Consider the following 19,447-nt stretch of genomic DNA (forward strand, 5'->3'; position numbering starts at 1 on the left):
GCCAAATGCATAATGTCACATATCCACCATTTCAATAACATACAAAATAGTTTCACTTCCCTAAAAATACTCCTCCCTTAACTTTCATCCCCTCTCAGTCTTCCTGGAAACCAGTATTTTTGGAATGTGGAAACCAAGGAAGAGAGAATAGGTAACTTTCCCCATGCTATAAAATCACCTGACTACAAAATCGATATTTTCAATCATTCTGCTACATATTACAGCACATTGTATATTCTACTGTAATTTAAATATGTACATTCTGATGATGAACAAAGAGTAAATGCCATGGGGCAGGGGGACGGAGGTGGCTAAGTCCAAGATCAGAAGCCATCTGAAGGAGTCAAGAAGCCCTGCCCTACAGATAGAGACAAGCAAGGCTGGGATCCTGAGCACAGCTGCCACGTCTCCCATCCTGCATCCCCCTGAACTGGGGCGGGAAATCAGCCTGTGCATTTTAATGCTGCCAAGTCTTTGCTCATTCGCTGTCTTACATCTGGAACATCTGCCCCACCTACTTCTCAGCCTGGTGAATTCTCACCTAGCCCCACACCACCTCCTCTTTGGGGCAGAAATTCTCTCCCTCCTCAGCACTTGCAGACCTCACTTGCACTCTCTGTCTCCCTAGCTAGAAGGTGGGTACCGTGAGGACAGAGACTGAGGCTGATTTCTTATCACCTCACTACCTGTGACATAGGCGCCCTAAATAAATATTTGCTGAACGAATAAGTCTGAGGAGCAAGAGGCTATAAAAAAGGGCCTCACAGAGCCCTTGGGGTCAGGGACTTTAATAATATGTGCTGGATTGGAGTGAACTGGTACTCAGGACAGAAGAAAGCAGAGATGTCACTTTCTCTCGTCTAAAGGCACCGGGTGGCAGGAAGTGGCTTCTACTATGCTTCACATACCAGTGACCCAGAAGGAGGACATGCACCCTGAGCTGAGCGCCCTGAGAAACACAGTGCAGGTGGACCTGGGCCCAGGGGAGATCAGGCCCTGCTGACTTAGCCCAACACAGCTGGGCTGATATCTGCCCTGGGGGCGTCAGGCTTAAAGCTCCCCATGAATATCAGGTGGAGAGAGAAACAGGACAGGGTAGGGGGAAGCGGCTTCTAAAGGTCTTTGCTTGAGTTTAACTGAAGACAGTCTGGCGCTGTCATCTGGCATTAAATTCAGTCTGTTTCACTGAACATCTAAAAGTGCCAAATTTAGAAAGCTGCTTTGTGGTGGGAAAGGCAACTAAGGATTTATTCATGCTCATGAGCTGGCAAAGTTCATTTCCATATTGCTGAGTGCACAAACTGAAAGCGCTTCCCTCCAGTACAGCTGTTTCCACAGCATACGTCTCCTCTGCACCTTTCAAATGCTGGGTTCTCAGTCACTGCCCTTACAGTGGTGTCAGAAATAGAAAACGATTTAAAACTTTAAATTCTTCCTGCAGCTGAAGAGTGTCGTGAACGGAAGTTTTGTGGTTGCCTCTGTCTGCCATGACTGGAAAGTGGGCTGTTCTGATTATTTATTTAGTCTGTTTATCAGGCTTTTAAAAGTCACAAGGCAGTCCCCAGCATTAAATCACATGGAACACGATTTAACATGACTTTAAAGGCATGTGTAATCTTCTAAAGCCTCAGGATCATCAATATCATCTTTTATGACTGTATTAGAAACACATGGAAATGCTTGCCAACAGATTTCCAGTTAATATAACGATAGCTTTAACTGATGTCAGACCAATTCTGGACTTATATTTCAATCACTGACACTTGGAGTTGTTGCTTCTTGTCAATTGTTTCTTCCTCAACTCAGAGTTTTTGAACACCAACAAACCTGACAGAAAGAAAAATGAAAAGAATAGAGTGGGGGTGGGGTGGATATGCAATCTAACGCAGTGCTTCTCAACTGTAATGTACCAATCACTGAAGATTTTGTCAAAACACAGAGTTCAGGTTCGTAGGGCTGGGGCGAGGCCTGGGCTTCTGCACCTGCACAGGTGAGGCTGCTGCTTTTGCTGGACCACAGAACCACTCCAAGCAGCCACACTCTAGGAGACCAGCCTGCCTTGAAGAACTGGGATTTGACTCAGTAGGCTCTGAGGGTAAAACCAGGGCCAGTGGGTGAGAATTATAAGGCCCTGGACTCTACCTCTGCATAAAGGATGATTGTCTGATAACAGTCAGTGCTATGAAAAATAACAGAAACGACAAGGGCTATGAACGAGTATGTTCCCTAGTCACTGGGGAACTCTGTGAGAGGCTGGCATAGGTGCTGCAGAGGGATTCCTAGATTAGGAAGGAGGTCAGGATAAATGAGCTTGAGCTCCCTTCTAAATCTTATATCGTAACCTCATGTCTATTAACTGGGTATAAAGTCTCAGTTATGCGAGGTAAGTTCTAGAGATTTGCTTACGACGTTGTGCCAGCAGTTAACAATACTATTGTATTGTGCACTTAAAAATTTGTTAAGATAGATCTCATGTTAAGTGTTATCATAATAAAAATAAATAAAATGAAATAAAAGAAAATAAAATATTGGCTGATAAAGTCTCCCCAAAAACAAATTAAAAATGAGTAGTATTGGGCTTCCCTGGTGGCGCAGTGGTTGAGAGTCCACCTGCCGATGCAGGGCACATGGGTTCGTGCCCACGTCTGGGAGGATTCCATATGCCGCGGAGCGGCTGGGCCCGTGAGCCATGGCCGCTGAGCCTGCGCGTCCAGAGCCTGTGCTCCGCAACGGGAGAGGCCACGACAGTGAGAGGCCCACATACCGCTAAAAAAAATAAAAATAAAAAATAAATAAAAAATAAACATTCTTATCCTTGATCCAAATCATCAGTGACTTTCTTTCACCTCTCTATAAGAATAACTGGTTCTCATCATGAGAACCTAGCAACAGATTAAGATCCCGGAGAGCCTCATGAATCAAAAAAGGAATGGCTTTTGTGTTATGTAGGTTATATTCTAGTTATAACTGAGCTTCTATTTAACAGGGTAGTCTCTAACTCAAAGGTCTAAGGCTTAGCACCATATAGGTACTGGAGATGCAAAGATGTGAAACCAAATGCTGGCCTTCAAACAGTTAACGTACATTAAAAATAGAGACACCACACGGTTGAAAACTCGTAAATGCCGGATGCGAGTCTCACATAAACCTGCTACAGACTCCTGTTCCAGGGCAGGCACAATCTCACATAGGGCTGGGTCCACCTTAGTGAAATGACTTGAACTGGGATATGAAGAAAAACTGACACAGTGTGAGAAAGCAGGGCTTCTGAGGCTACCCTGACAAACTACCACAGCGCTGGTGACTTAAAGCAACAGAAATTTATCCTCTAACAGTTCTGGAAGCCAGAAGTCCAAAATTAAGGCATTAGCAGAGCTATGCTCCCTCCAGAGACTCTAAGGGAGAATGTGTTTGTCTTAACTTGGGTTGCTGTAACAAATACCACAGACTGGCAGGGTAGTCCAAGATAAAGGTGCTGGTAGATTCAGTTCCTGGTGAGAACCCGCTCCCTGACCTGTAAACAGCTGCCTTCCCGCTGTCTGCTCTTCCTCCACGCCTAAGAGCAAGAAGCTCTGTCGTCTGTCCTCTTCTCATAAGGGCATTCATCCCAGGATGAAGGCATCACCCTCATGACCTCATCTGAACCTAACTATCCCCCAGAGGCCCCACCTCTAAATGTCATCATATTGGGGGTCAGGGCTTCAACATATGAACTGGGGTGGGGCGGGCACAGACACAAACATTCGGTCTATAATAGCGTTCCTTGCCCCTTCGGTTTCTGGTGGCCTTGGCGTTCCTTGGCTTGTATTCCCATCACCCAGATCTCTGCCTCCGTCTTCACACACATCACCTTCTCCTCCGTGTCTGTCTTCTCTCTGTGTGTTTCTTATAAGGACACCAGTCACTGAACTTGGGGCTGACCCGGATAAGCCAGGACGTTCTCCTCAACTCAAGATTCTTAAATTAATTACATCTTTTACCAAATAAGGTAACCTTCACAGGTTCCAAGGACTAGGATGTAGATATATCTTTGGGGGTGGGGGGACCATTCAGCCTACTACACAGGGCAAGAGGGACCACTAGGCCAGAGACTGCCAGGAAATCGACTCACCTGGAGTGAGAATAGAGAGGAGGAGATTTTGGTTGTGGTGGGATCTTGTGTAGAGGTGCAGAGGGAGACACAGCTGGACTCGATGGTAGGGCCAGGGTGTAGAGGACCTTAGAGAGATGTCAGATTATTCCAGGGAAGTCTCCTGTTTTGCCTAGGTCCTACTTACACGGTCACTTCTCGGCCTTTAGTATCAATATTTTAATAGCATCACATCACTTAAGTAGACTCAGACTTTCCCCTCCCTGGGAAAGAACTGTTGAGCCCCTTTGGTTCACATTTGCATCTATAGCTCCTAGAAAAACATCTAGTAACTGCAAAGCTAGTAAGCTGTGCTCTAAACAAAAGCATCTGAATCGGTTCTGCCTTGCTGTATCCTGCACTATGGCCAATGCCAACCGTGAATAAATACGCTGATTCTCTTAAGGTATCCATGTAGTTTCTATCAAACTAGTGTTTCTAAAACCCACCAAAATATATTTGCTACGTGTGTTATTCTGGAATTGCAGAACAGTTTGGATGGATCAGTGACTTCCAGAAGTGTTTTAAGAGTTTGGTTTCTTCTGCCCTTCAGAGTGTGGAAGGCAGCTGTCATTTGTAGACATGCAAAGCGACAAGCAAACCCTGACAATTCAAATACATCATTTTAGCTGAAGTTTTCATTTCTTCCTGTATCAAATGTTTGTTTTTTTCTTTACAAGACTTACTCAGAGTAGAAATATATTGAGAATTGAGTGCTGGGTCTTTGCCCTTCCTACTTTCAGTGCATAATGTCACAACCATAGGTGTGACCAAAAGGTAGGCAGTAAGGAGAAATAAAAGGCTCAGAAAGGGGGGGGATCTGAAAAACTAAGATGGAACTATATAGTTAATTATTTTTCTCTGTTGGAGCCACGAGAAAAATAACAGCTCTGGACAAACAGACCTGGGGGATCCTTATGGCTGCTTCCCTCATCTGTGTTCCTCTTGCCCCTGCATTCACAGAGTGTTGGCTTCTGGAGGTGTGTTTAAACAACAATCATTTGTACATAGGGCACGTGGAACTTGAATTAACTTCTAAAGAAGCTTTCTAGCATCTAAAGAAACCTAGTGTTCTTCAAATAGATGGCTGCCTGACCCTCTACCACTTCTTAGCTGTGTTGACTCTAAACCAGCAGTTAATTGGGCCCTGTTTTCTTTCTAAAGTGTAGAAAAAATACAGACCTCGTTGGATTTTTTTGAGACTCCAAAGGAGAGTAGGAGAGGATCTTATGAGCTGCAAAGGTGCTATCAGATGCTTGTTAACTTCTAGAGTCCCTTGCTGACTCTTTTCAGAGCAGCCTAGACAGAAGCCAAGCCGTCTGCCTCTGCATAGGATGAAACAGGGAAGCAGTCACCATGTGGTACTGCTTGAGGGCTCCTGGGACTCCTGCTTCTCGAAGGTGAATGGCTTATGTGTCAAACACTTACATAACACTACTATGTGTCAAACACTTACATAACACTACATGCTGGCTCTCTTCTAACTGAAGCACCTGTCACAACCTTACGTGACACAAGGCACAGGGGGATTAAGGACCTTGCTCAAGGTCAAACAGCTTATAAACAGCCCAAGATTTAAACTCAGGCTATCTGGCTCTCAAGCAACTTCTGTGACCATCATAGAACAATGTGACACAGCCATGCCATTCCCAAGCCACTCTTCCTTGACGGGTCTTTATCGTGGTGTTTATTCAGCCCATACTTACAAAAGGCAGCTGGTAAATCTCAGTGTCTAAAGACACAATGAATTAAAAGAAATAAAGGGAACTACATATTTTCAATACCCAGAGAGCTGAAATTATAAACACCTGAACATTATAGCTTTAATTCACTCTTTCTGGCAAATTCTCTCCCATTCAGCTCCTGTGTCTTATGGGTTCTGGCAGCAAGCCCAGCCACCCTGGGCTCCCTGGAGTACAGCATAATCTAAGAGTCTGCATAAATAAATTCTCATCAGGTGACCCTGGGAGAGCTCAAAGGCCACCTCAGATTGCCCCAGGGACAAGAGGGTGACAAGAATAAATTGCATAATTGTATGGAGACCTCTCCATTTCAAATCCCCTGCAGTAATGAGAGAAGCACTTGTTAATTATTTTGGAAGGATTCAGTTCCAGATTTCTGACTTACACAGCAAATTAAAAAAAAGAACGGAAGCCATGCTCTCTTTACAATCCACAGTCTTCCCAATCAAAGTTGATTTCTTATTTGTAGTGATGTGTTCAGCTGTCCTATCCTTAGTAGCTTCACATCTCCCGTGTTCAGCTGTCCTATCCTCTTAGTAGCTTCACATCTCCCTGCTCATGGTCTCTTACTAATAGGTTCTCAATGGATATTGGTTGAAGAAATAAAAATTAGGGCATATAGAACTCTTTCAAAAAAGGCAAAACCTATTCATTCATCTCTAGCACAGTCTGGCTTCTGAAATGCGTTACTTTGAAAGTTCTAGGAAGGAAATGTAAGGGGCAGTGGGAAAAAGACAAGAGGAAATTACTCATATTTTACAGGTATTGAAATAGCAATTCTCTCTCCCACTTAGACATCCCTTAACCTACTTAATATATGTATAGAGCTTTGTGAATTGCAGTCTTTCTACCTAGCAACCACATGCTTATTCATTCATTCATTTAATCCACACTTACCGAATGTCTACCATGTGCAGCCCAGGTACTCTGTATTTATTATTTCATTTAGTTTGCAAAAGGAAGCAAAATTATCTACATTTCACAGCTGAAGAACCAAGCCTAAGAGGTTTTCTACAACATGGCAAGGTCGTCCAGTTAGCAAAAAGCAGAGCCAGTGTGAATACAGGTCAGTTAAAACGAAGACAGTCATTACTTCTGTTCCATACTGTCCAACAGAGCAGTCTGTCTGGAGACCCCAGGTTTAGAAAGTATTTAGAGATTTCATCATTTTCCAGGAAAAACTCAAATGGAGAGGTCTCTGTTCATTTTTTGAAATCCTCATATGTCTGTCTCCGGAGTGAGGGAGCTGGGGAATTTGTGGCTTTTTGCTCTCATTCTCCACATGTACCTGCCCATGCATTTCAACCTGCCCTCGATAGAGGGATATTTGCTGCTGGTGTGCAGCAAACTCAGCCCAGTAATTTGCATCTGCCATGTGCAAAGCCCCGTGCCAGTGCCATGAGAGCTCAAAAGATGTGTAAATAGGACCCAGGACTCAAAGAACCACACACTCTTTCAAACCAATGAATTAATCAAAAGAGAGGAGAGAACAGGGCTGTGTTAGGCATGGCATTAGCCAAACTGAAGGTTCCCAAACAGAACATTTGTGAAGGCCTCTCTCAATTCCTGTCTGGTGCCTGGCAGAACTGGGGTACCCTCTTCCTCTGTTCTTATTTTCTCATGAACGGACTTAAACCAGACTTTCATGCCCACCACTCCAAGGAAACCACTCAGCAATGTCACCAGTGACCTCCACAACCAACGGTCATTCTCAGCTTCACTTTACTTGACCTATCAAGCAGCCACTTAAAACTAAAGTATTGCAATTCACATAGACTGCATGTATGTTGGAAATGATCTACAGAGAGCATATATTATTTTTTATAAAAATTATTTTTAAAGGGCTAAAGCAATAGATGAAGATTCTTTTCAAGAAAATCGCAAAATTCAAAAGGGCAGAACAGTTTCATATGATTTAATCTAGCTAAAGGGGATAGCTGAGCCAAAGCCTGGGATGGGGAAGAAAAGTGAAGCAAAGACTGACTTAGAACACTACAAGGAATGGGGTGTGATGAAGACAGTCAGAAGGGACCAACAACCTATTCTCTGTGTAAGCTGGGTTCCTTTAGTTGGAGATTTCCTGCAAGGAGAATAGATTCCTATCCAGTAAAGGTGCTATATCTAAAGGATGGTCTATTTCAAAGAGATCTACTTCTTGTGCAGTGTATCAGTGTTCTTGAAACAAGGACATCTCACTTCTGGCTCCAGAATTTGCCAAAGTAAAGGGAGCTCATCAGTAATTGTTTCTTAAATTTACAGAGGACCTTTCTCCAATGAGCTTCAATGGCTTTTAGCCAGTGAAAATACTAAATTTCCTCTCATGACGTCCCTGCAAAGGAAGTAGAAAATGGAGAACTGAGGTGAACTTCACTTGCCAGAAGTTCCTCCCACAGCAGAATATAAAGACTGTAGCAGCTTTCTCTTTATTTCAGCCCTCTAATAGCACTAAGGGGTGACAAATGTGGCACCCATGCTGCCACTCACCCTGTGTATGCCCATGAGCCGTTACTGAAAACACGGCACTCTTTCCCACTGAACCCAGACTCAACTGCAGAATCCTTCTCAACACAATGCTCTAAGCAGCTACTACCAATAGATAAGTGAATGCATGGGGAAAGGACATACAAGGACACTCATGCAAGGACAAAACCCAGCAGAACAGAATGGGATAAGAATTTAACGCCTGGGACTTCCCTGGTGGTGCAGTGGATAAGACTCCGCACCCCCAATGCAGGGGGTCTGGGTTCAATCCCTGGTCAGGGAACTAGATCCCACATGCATTCTGCAACTAAGTGTTTGTGTGTCACAACTAAGGAGCCCAAGTGCCGCAACTAAGGAGCCAGTGAGCCGCAACTAAGGAGCCCACATGCCACAACTAAGGAGATGCAAGCCGCAACTAAGATCTCACACAACAAAATAAACAAACAAACAAATAAACGAATTTAACACTTTTTCCACTTGCTTTAGGTACAGGTTATGTCCTATGTTCAAGATATCAAATGTAGCTCATATATTAAACATTCTTCCCTAAAAGTACTTTGTTAATATGTATAAAGTAAGATACATTTTAAAGTATACATTCATATATACATTGTATAGTTTTGTGGACCTTTGTACAACACTAACAAGGTATGGGTTGGTACACGTATGATGCCTGCCAAAGTTTCTGGGGGCAAAAATACACCTACTCACTACGAAAATTTAGGTTTTCCACATATAGGAATGAAATTCAAATTAATGTTAACTATAATAATAAAAATAAATGTTAATATTAACTCAGCACCTACTATGAGTCTGACCCTACATTAAATGCTTTAATTCTAATCCTCACAATAATCGTATGAGAAAAGAACTATTATTATTCCAATTTTATTGATGAGAAAACTGAGGCTTAGAGAGTTTAAGGTTACAGAATTATTGAGTGGAAGCAAGGTTGGAGAGTTCAAGCTCTAATCACTAGGCATACCTTCCTCCTAAAATTATCTTGATAAAATTATATTTAAAGGCTGTTTCCACATTGACAAAATGAGGCATAGCATATTTAAAATTTCAAAAGCCCTAGTATTTAAGTTAAAAGATGACAGCACCCTTCTTGGGTTTTCAAGGCTGTAAGGTGTAAACTTTGTCTTAGGTTCAATTTGTAGAAATGAAAAACACAGATCACACGTAACACCCAGGTCTCATCATTTTGTCCATTAAGGAAGCAAGCTCTTCTAACACAGATATTTGGAAAGGGGAGTATCCACACACAAATGAGGGCTGCTAGAGATTTACATGAGGAGGCTCTGGGATAGGAAAAACAAGTTCAAGTTCAGTTCAAGAAACAAGGACAAGGGCAAATCAGTGCGAGGAAGTGAAAGAAAGCCAGTGTGGCTAGAGTACAGAGAACCAATGTCACCTGGCAATGGTGGATGAGAATTTCAACGAAAATGACTCCAGAAGACCAAGTCTTTCAGCCAAGGTTGTACCCTAAGTTTATGCATTTAGTGCCCCTTCCCTGTCACCTCACAAGCTCCAAACAGCAAAAATATATAAAAATATAAACATGTAGGGGTTTTTTTTTGATATGTCTGTGTGATTTGGAAAAAAACAAAACAAAACAAGATTCAATCTCATGGATAAGACACAAAATAGAAATGCAAAGGATACTGCAGACAGAGGCATCCAGGAGTCCTACTTCAGTGGGCTAATGAAGCTACAAATATCCCCAGGAAAAGGCTGGGATCTGAGCTAGCTTATTGCTGGAAATCAGAGAATGTGGAGGGGGAAGCCCCACACCATGATGAAAGGAGGCTTTAAAAATCTGCCTATCCAGATTGATGGTGGGATGCAGACAGTCTCACAACCAGGACCTGGCCATGCTGCACGCTGGCCTGGTGGTGGCTCTTATATACTCCTGGTTGATGTGGAACAGAGGCCCCAGCTGCAAATATCAGACTTGGCTCTGGGCTGGGGTCATCAGAGGTAGGAAGTAGGTCATAGAAAATCACAGGTGAGTGCAGAGAAAGGACACAGGGAAAGCAGGCTCAAGATGGCACCCTAAACTATAATTCCAAAGTCTGTGAGAAAAACTAGCATTAAGGAAGATGGTCAATAAACTTAACATCAGACTTATCTCCTCCAGATGGAATGAACCTAAAAATGACTTTAATCTGGAGCTTTAAAAACAAGTAGGTTTTTGCACAGATTATCTTCATTGGTTATATTTGAACATTCCTCAAATTAAATAAATCATATAAATCTTGAAGTTTTAAATGGTGAACTTGTACCTTCCAGCAAAGTGACTGGAAACACAGCATGGTCGCTACATTTAGCATCCAAGAGACCCCTGGATATGGCTGTGTTCCCTAAGAGCCATGAAGTAAGAACTTCCAAGGTCCCTGTACCTCTGTGGCACGTTCAGAAACTAAAAGACAGTCTTGGGACAGTGTGTGATGTGGGATGGACCTGGATTGCCGAGGTAGACAACACAGAGGGAAAAGCTGAGCCAGTCCTGAGACCGAACACCTTTCTTTGACAGAAGGATGGGAAAGTGGATTGAATAAGAAAATGGTTCCTGAAAATTAAACCTGGCTTTATAACTAGACTCAGGCTAAAGCTGGAATGAACTTCTTAAAGTCTCCATCTTCTCTGGCACAGAGGGAAAATAAGTGTTTATGTGTATAAAGCAACATTACATGCAAATTAAAGTGAGAGATCCTAAATATAAAAGATGACCAATTGACGAATGAACGGCTGAGTGACCAACCCATTCTAAGTCAGAAAAAAGGTGAGGCCTCAAGCACATTCCTCTTACTCTTTATGATGTAACCTCAAAAATAAAAGCTCTGTGAAAACCAACTCAATCAATTTCAAATAACACATCAAAAAAAAGTTTCTATGGTATTCAGTCCTAGAATTTCATTCATTGCACTGCTCCAGTTGCTATGGTGTTATAAGCACTGGCTGTTTGAATGAATCATGTGTTCTCCCTTTATCCAAGGAGGACATGGCAACAGGTGCTACTAAGTGCAAAAGACTGGGGGAAGATCACATACTCGGCTCTAATCCCAACCAGATTTTTGGCTTAGGGAGAGAAACACCCCCGTGGAAAGCTGCCAAAGTGGGTGAGATTAGCTACCCTCATGAAACTAGAACTCCCACGGAGCCATGATACGTTAGCCAAGGAGTAACCTTAGTCATTTTTTTTTAATCCCAGAAGGAAGTGATAACAGTGATGAAAAAATTGTTCTTCCCAACCCCTCAGGGGAGACCTTGGAGAGGTCCCCAAACGCCCCTATGGCAAAATCTAATTGGTCTAGAATGATAGATTCTAATGCCATGAAGCAGTGTTGAGAGGTGGCAAGCTCCCTGTCCTAGGCAACGTTGGAAGCGGAAGACCCGTGGTGATGCGTCATATGTGGACTTGCCTGAGGTGGGAGGCTGCTTGACTGTTGCTTCCAATCTGGAACCAAGGACTCAGAGCCAATTTAGGCCAGTGCGCCCCATGGAGTAAAGGCAAGGCCAACCCAGCCAGCAGACACTGAAAAGGCTCCGAGACCACTTCGGTTGTAAACCCACAGCTTTTGGGCAGCCCACTCTCTTTTGACTTAACTGAAGGTTAAAGAATTATAATAACTAATGTGCATTTACTGCCATGGATCTAAAACCAGCAAATTCTGCTAACAGAGATTTTTTTAGAAAGGAAATCAAGGGGCAACATATAATTAGCTGAGAGTTATTTAGGAGTTAATTATTCAGTCCTTTGTTTCACTTCCTTCTTCTTCCTACATGATTCCTTTTTTTGTTTTTTTTTATTTTTTTATTTTTTTTTCTACATGATTCCTTTTGACCACTTCTCTGTTGACTTGCTTCCCTTGCCCGTTAGAGAAGTAAAGCAGGTGAGACCCAAAGTTATAACGGGGCATTCTGTGGTTGGAAGCTGTCATAAAAGGTTTGGTAAAGTGAAGGAAGAAGAGGGCGTGAGGATATTATAATCACTGAAAAAGTGATTGTTACCTTTTTTGTTTTGGTTAGTAGGGTATAAAGGAAAGTGTGGGCTCTGGACTCAAACAGAATGAGCTTTGGTTTCTTGTTTCTGCCACTTAATAGACTAGCTATGTGTCCTTGGGCAGATAACTCAGTTGGTCTGACTCAGCTTCCTCACAGAGAAAACAGGAATATCAATATCTGTGTTGGAGGACGGTTGCAGCGATTGAGTAAAATAATCCAAAGAGACAAATATATTTCTTCCCATCCAGTAGGCTCTCGAGCTGCATTATTAAAATTATCTAAAATTTACTCATCTTAGATAATTAAGATATGACTAAAAGCAAATGCTCTTAAACTGAGAAGTAGGAGTTCCCAAGTAAATGTACAGATTTTAATCTGCAAACTTCTTGATTTAAATTTGCATCTTAATATTTGCATTAAACTTTACCTGTCGACTTCCCTGCTTGGAAGAGCAACTACTTGCGCTCCTTGAAGGTGAGGCCAATTTGGGGGACACCCCAAGGCTCTTCTCATCACTCATCATGAACGGCAGGTCCTTGGCCTTGATGTAGTCAAAATGCCATAGAAGACAGTGGAGCACAGAGATGGCAGTCCGACACAAGCAGGTGGCTCAGCTTTTATCCAATATGTTTTAAAAGCATTTTGGATGACCCAGAGGAAATCCCTGAAACAAAAAGAAAAGAATTAGAGAGAAGGTACAAGGCATCAGACATCATCTATAATTAGCACTGATTGCCCACAAGTGGTTTATCTACGCTACAGATTACAGAGCCACGATGGTTACTCACATCAGGGGCTGTGAAGGAAAAGACGCATTGTACCTATCTCTCATTGGAAATTATGTATAGGCGGTTTTTCGTGTAACTTTGCAATATAATAGGCTTAAGAACGTGAGTAAGAAAATTTGAGTCCAGACACATACAAAATCTGTACTATAAAAACCATCCCAAACCACGAGATACCACTTCATACCAACCCTGATAGATACAATCAAAAAACTGAAAAATAACAAGTGTTGGAAGAAACTGCAACCTTTAGGCATTGCTGCTAGGAATGCAAAATGGCGTAGCCGTAGTTGAAAACAGTTTGGCAGTTTTAAAAAGTTAAACATAGAATTATCGTATGATTCAGCAACTCCACTCCAAGGTATATACCCGAAAGAACTGAAAACAAGTATTCTAACAAAAACTTGTACAAGAATGTTCACCACAATGCTATTTATTCACAACAGTCAAAGGTAGAAACAACCCAAATGTCCATCCACTGATGCATGGATAAACTACATATGGTATATATGCTATGGTCTGGATGTTTACACCTCCCCCCAACCGCCACCTCCACCCAGCTTCATATGTTGAAATCCTAATGCCCAATGAGATAGTATTAGGAGGTGGGGCCTTTGGGAGGTGTTAGGTCCTGAGGGCAGAGCCCTCATGAATGGCATTACTGCCCTTATGAAAGAGACCCCAGAGCTTCCTGGCCCCTCCCATCATGGGAGGGTACTGTGATAAGCCTGCCACCCGAAGAGGGCCCTCTGACCATGCTGGCATACTCATCTTGGACTTCTAGCCTCCAGCACTGTGAGGAATAAATTTCTGTTGCTTATAAGCCACCCAGACTGTGATATTTTGTTATAGCAGCCCAAACAGACTAAAACAGCATATTCACACAGTGGACTATTATTCACTTCTGTTATACATGCTATAACATAAATGAACCTTGAAAACATTATGCTAAATGAAAGAAGCCAGACACACAAAAAAACACATAATGTATGTTTCTATTTATATGAAATATCCAGAGTGGGCAAATCCATTAGAGACAGAAGGCCAGTTAGTGGTTGCCAGGGGCTGGGGGATTTGAGGAATGGAGTCTAGCTATGGGGTTTCCTTTAATGGTGATTAAAATGTTCTGGAACTAGATAATGGTGATGGTTGTACAGCATTGTGAAAGTGCTAAATGTCACTGAATTGTACACTTGAAAGTGGTTAAAAAGTTAATTTTATGTTATGCATTTTACTAATTAATTAAAAAAAATCCTTTTCTGGTTTCTTGGGGGATAGAGGTGGGTAATTTGTTCTACCAAAGGTTTCTGGAGACATCTTATAAAAAAAAAAACTATAACATGATGTGACAAAAACTATGGGGGAAAGCAGAATTTTCCATACCATCTATTAGCATATGAGTAATTAAATCAATGATCATTTGTTGAGTCCATACTACTTACTGCCAAGCACTATATATTTCCCATACACAGTGTCTCATTTAATCAAAGTCTGATGGGATGGGTATTATCTGCATTTCACAGAGGAAGAAGCCAAGTTTCTGAGAAGTTAAGTCAGTTGCCTAGTCATGAAGCTGGCGAGAGACTGAATCCAGGCTAGGTCCCAGGCCTTTAAGCTTGGTGCTGGAAATGAGCATGCCTTGATGGCCAGGCCTGGTGATAACAGCTACTGCCCCATCTTTGGGACCTAAGAGAACTCAGGAGCTGAACTAGGAAGACTCAGGAGGGAGCACGTCATAAGCCAGCTTTGAAGAGGCAATGCCACATTCTCTCTACAGCAGAGTGTGGACCTCCAAGATGGCGAGGATCTCTGGTGGCGAAGGGGATTGACCAGGGCATTGGCAGAGACCCCTTTGTGAAACTGAGTCTCTCTGCTGACTTTATGATTAACCTCTCTATCCAAAACTTTATTCCCTTTCTTGTTTTGCAGCTGTGCCTCCTCAGCAGTGAGGAGCATCAAAGTGACAAAGCAAGAGCCTGTGGAGCCTTCTCAGGACAGACCCCACTCCCCATGTCCTCTGCCTGCCTCTTGTTTATACCGAAAAGCTTAGTCTCCCAGGCCTCCCCTGAGTATCAAAAGGCTGGCTCAAGAGTTAGTGATTAGGAAATGTGAAGATGTAGAAACAAAGAATAGCTGCTGTGACAGGAAACTGGTAACAATTTAGACCATAAATCAGCAGTCGCTGAACTCCCGGCTCCTTGAAAGATATAAAGGCCTGACACACATTCCTGAGTTGTTCCTACAGGAAGCAGACCCTCACCAGATGAAAACTGCTGACCTCAAGCACGGAGACCCCAGGCCAGTTGAAACTGGAAGGTGGACGATGCTCAAAACTTCACCTTGATGCCAACCAATCCGAGGATTCTGCACGAGCTGGTCATGCACGCTGCAGCCCCGTCACTCACACTGTCTTTAAGACCTTTGTCTCCTAACTGGCGACTTGGAGATGGTCTTAAGACATTAGTCCACTGCCTTCCCAGATTGCCAGCCTCCTGAATAAAGCAACTTTTCCTTTTCCACCAACACTTATCTCTTGAGTACTGGCCTTTCGAGCAGCGAGCAGCCGAACTTGGTACCTGCCTCATCTGGTTACATTTACAAGTAGTTGGCTGGGCTGCCACCCCTGTAGCTCTTTAGGGGTGAACCACTTCCTTTGCCCACAGCCCTGAGTTAAGGGTGACTAACACGTTTAGGTTTTGCCTTCAGACTTTTATTTGACACACTAAGTAAATGCTACAACTTTCCCAAGCATGTAAACAACAATAAAAAAAAAAGTTTTATATCTAATTCATTTGGTTCTCAGTGTTCACATAGTCTAATTTTAAAAGAAGGATGTTATACAGCTGTCCAGGAACCAGCTAGTTAAATATTATATCAAATTTTTGGTTAATTATTAAGTACTCAAGTCTCCTATGCCTTTCACTAACACTTCTTAAATAATGAGCATGCTAAGGCCATAAACTAAAACCAAGACAATGCAGAGAAATAACAAAATCTCAGAAAATAAAATTAAGGTAACTGTAGGCATAGAACTCAATTCCCATGTTGCTTTCTATAGAACCACCCCCCCCCGCCACACTCACACACAAATCTCTGTATTCAGAGTACTGAATCCAACAATAAATAAGACTAAAAGCAAACCAACACCAGCATCTTCGTAAAGTTAGCTTTACTTATGAGGCATGACTAATTGTACCTGAAATTAGAAGCAAATGCATTCTAGTTAAAAACTGCCAAGAGAGGCTGTTAAGCTATATTCATAGTTTGTTTAATAGCAGTGTTGGCGGTTGCTGTTTAAGAAAGAGAAAAAAAAAGAAACACCTGATGGAAACCCCAAATGATGAAATGTCTGTGGGGACAGCCATTGCTATGACAATCGGTTCCACAGTGAATGAGGAATACCAACAAAGGGACTCTGCTTGTGTGTGGAAGGTTTTTGTTTTGTTTTGTTTCAAGGCTGAGATTCTGATAATGAGAGCATGGGGTTGAGAGGTGGTGTATGACATGTGCAGAAGGGATAAAAAAAAAGAGCATTGGGGCCATAAAGTAAGAGTCACGGGAATTCTGAAACTGTGTCAGAACAGAAACACCATAATCCTCTCCTAGAGGCAGTTGATTAAAAGAATGATCGTCATCTTTTAACTCTGCCAAATTTCACTTCACAGGCAACGGACAGGAAGGCCAGGGCTGTGAATAGGCTAAATCCCATACTCATTTAAATTGGTACTTTGAGTTAAGGCCTCTGAAGGTACCACCTGCTGTGACTTCTGGGAAAAGAAAGGGTGAGAATCTACAGCCCTTCCCACATCCATCACCAGATGAGTTTAAGATTATGCCTAGGGAAATATATCTCTTTCATCCCCCAGAAACTTCCTGCCTAGCTTCATCAGAAATTCAGTCAAAATTACCAGGGGCAGCTTAAAGGGCAAAAGAATTCAAATTCTAGGGAAAGGATATGCTTAAAACAGGGCGGCAGCAGTAGCCCAAGACTAAGGTACTGGAGAAGTAAGGCAGTCACGTGGAATGAGGCATCTATTGTGTCCAACCTAGGGGACCCTGCAGGCTGGCCTGGGGGCATCACCACAGTAAAGACCTTGACGGGAGTCCTCAGAGGACCCTGACAAAGGGGAGTCACATGGAAGTCTGGTGTCGTCTACTCCAATTAGCTGACTAAGTAAAATGGCAAAGAGAAAGCCCTGCAGGGAGACAGACTCTAGCCAGGGGCCAGGTCATGGATCCAGGGGTGTAGTAGATCATAAAGCAGGTACACATGAAAGACCCTTGGTGCTTTCACCCCTCCCAGTGACCCTTCCATGCACAACCTCTAACTCGAGAGGATTACTGCTTTGAACAAAATACAACAGTTTCCCTGCTCACAGACTGAACAACCTAAGGTCAATAATTTATTTCCTCCTTTATTTTTCACTGAGGCATAACTTACATACAGGAAAGTGAACAACTCCTTTTTTTTTTTTTTGGTAACATCTTTATTGGAGTTTAATTGCTTTACAATGGTGTGTTAGTTTCTGCTTTATAACAAAGTGAGTCAGTTATATATATACATATGTTCCCATATCTCTTCCCTCTTGGATCTCCCTCCCTCCCACCCTTCCTATCCCACCCCTCTAGTTGGTCACAAAGCACAGAGCTGATATCCCTGTGCTATGCGGCTGCTTCCCACGAGCTTTCTATTTTACATTTGGCAGTGTATATATGTCCATGCCACTCTCTAACTTTGTCCCAGATGACCCCTCCCCCTCCCCACATCCTCAGGTCCATTCTCTAGTAGGGCTGTGTCTTTATTCCCATCTTGGCCCTAGGTTCTTCACAACTTTTTTTTTTTTTAAGTTCCATATATATGTGTTAGCAGACGGTATTTGTTTTTCTCTTTCTGACTTACTTCACTCTGTATGACAGACTCTAGGTCCTTCCACCTCACGACAAATAACTCAGTTTCGTTTCTTTATATGGCTGAGTAACAATCCATTGTATATATGTGCCACATCTTCTTTATCCATTCATCTCTCAATGGACACACAGGTTGCTTCCATGTCCTGGCTATTGTAAATAGAGCTGCAATGAACATTGGGGTACATGACTCTCTTTGAATTATGGTTTTCTCAGGGTATATGCCCAGTAGTGGGATTGCTGGGTCGTATGGTAGTTCTATTTTCAGTTTTTTAAGGAACCTCCATACTATTCTCCATAGTGGCTGTATCAATTTACATTCCCACCAACAGTGCAAGAGGGTTCCCTTTTCTCCGCACCCTCTCCAGCATTTATTATTTGTAGATTTTTGATGATGGCCATTCTGACTGGTGTGAGGTGATAGCTCATTGTAGTTTTGATTTGCATTTCTCTAATGATTAATGATGTTGAGCATTCTTTCATGTGTTTGTTGGCACTCTGTATATATTCTTTGGAGAAATGTCTATTTAGGCCTTCTGCCCATTTTTGGATTGGGTTGTTTCTTTTTTTGATATTGAGCCATATGGGCTGCTTGTAAATTTTGGAGATTAATGCTTTGTCAGTTACTTCATTCACAAATATTTTCTCCCATTCTGAGGGTTGTCTTTTCCTCTTGTTTCTGGTTGCCTTTGCTGTACAAAAGCTTTTAAGTTTCATTAGGTACCATTTGTTTATTTTGTTTTTATTTCCATTTCTCTAGGAGGTGGGTCAGAAAGGATCTTGCTGTGATTTATGTCACAGAGTGTTCTGCCTATGTTTTCCTCTAAGAGTTTGATAGTGTCTGCCCTTACACTTAGGTCTTTAATTCACTTGGAGTTTATTTTGGTGTATGGTGTTAGGAAGTGTTCGAATTTCATTCTTTTACATGTAGCTGTCCAGTTTTCCAAGCACCACTTATTGAAGAGGCTGTCTTTTCTCCATTGTATATTCCTGCCTCCTTTATCAAAGATAAGGTGACCATATGTTTGTGGGTTTATCTCTGGGCTTTCTATCCTGTTCCATTGATCTATATTTCTGTTTTTGTGCCAGTACCATACTATCTTCATTACTATAGCTTTGTAGTATAGTCTTAAGTCAGAGAGCCTGACTCCTCCAGCTCCGTTTTTCTTTCTCAAGATTGCTTTGGCTATTCGGGGTCTTTTGTGTTTCCATACAAATTGTGAAATTTTTTTGTTCTAGTTCTGTGAAAAATGCCAGTGGTAGTTTGATAGGGATTGCACTGAATCTGTGAGTCGCTTTGGGTAGTATAGTCATTTTCACAATGTTGATTCTTCCAATCCAAGAACATGGTATATCTCTCCTTCTATTTGTATCATCTTTAATTTCTTTCA

At 42.3% G+C, this 19,447-nt stretch overlaps 1 protein-coding gene across 11 annotated transcripts in view; it reads right to left on the reverse strand.

The window, feature by feature from the left end:
* The window catches only part of OSBPL3 (oxysterol binding protein like 3), a 207,154-nt gene that overhangs the window by 78,025 nt on the left and 109,682 nt on the right, over positions 1-19,447 (reverse strand). For all 11 annotated transcript variants that reach the window (XM_067746539.1, XM_067746537.1, XM_067746536.1 and 8 more), the window contains one exon: positions 12,791-13,027. In XM_067746539.1, the coding sequence (XP_067602640.1) occupies positions 12,791-12,886 (96 nt within the window). In that variant the 5' untranslated portion in view covers positions 12,887-13,027. The remainder of the gene's footprint in view (positions 1-12,790; positions 13,028-19,447) is intronic.

This window comes from Pseudorca crassidens, chromosome 8, assembly GCF_039906515.1.
Source record: "Pseudorca crassidens isolate mPseCra1 chromosome 8, mPseCra1.hap1, whole genome shotgun sequence".
In the NCBI taxonomy this organism is placed as follows: Eukaryota; Metazoa; Chordata; class Mammalia; order Artiodactyla; family Delphinidae; genus Pseudorca; species Pseudorca crassidens.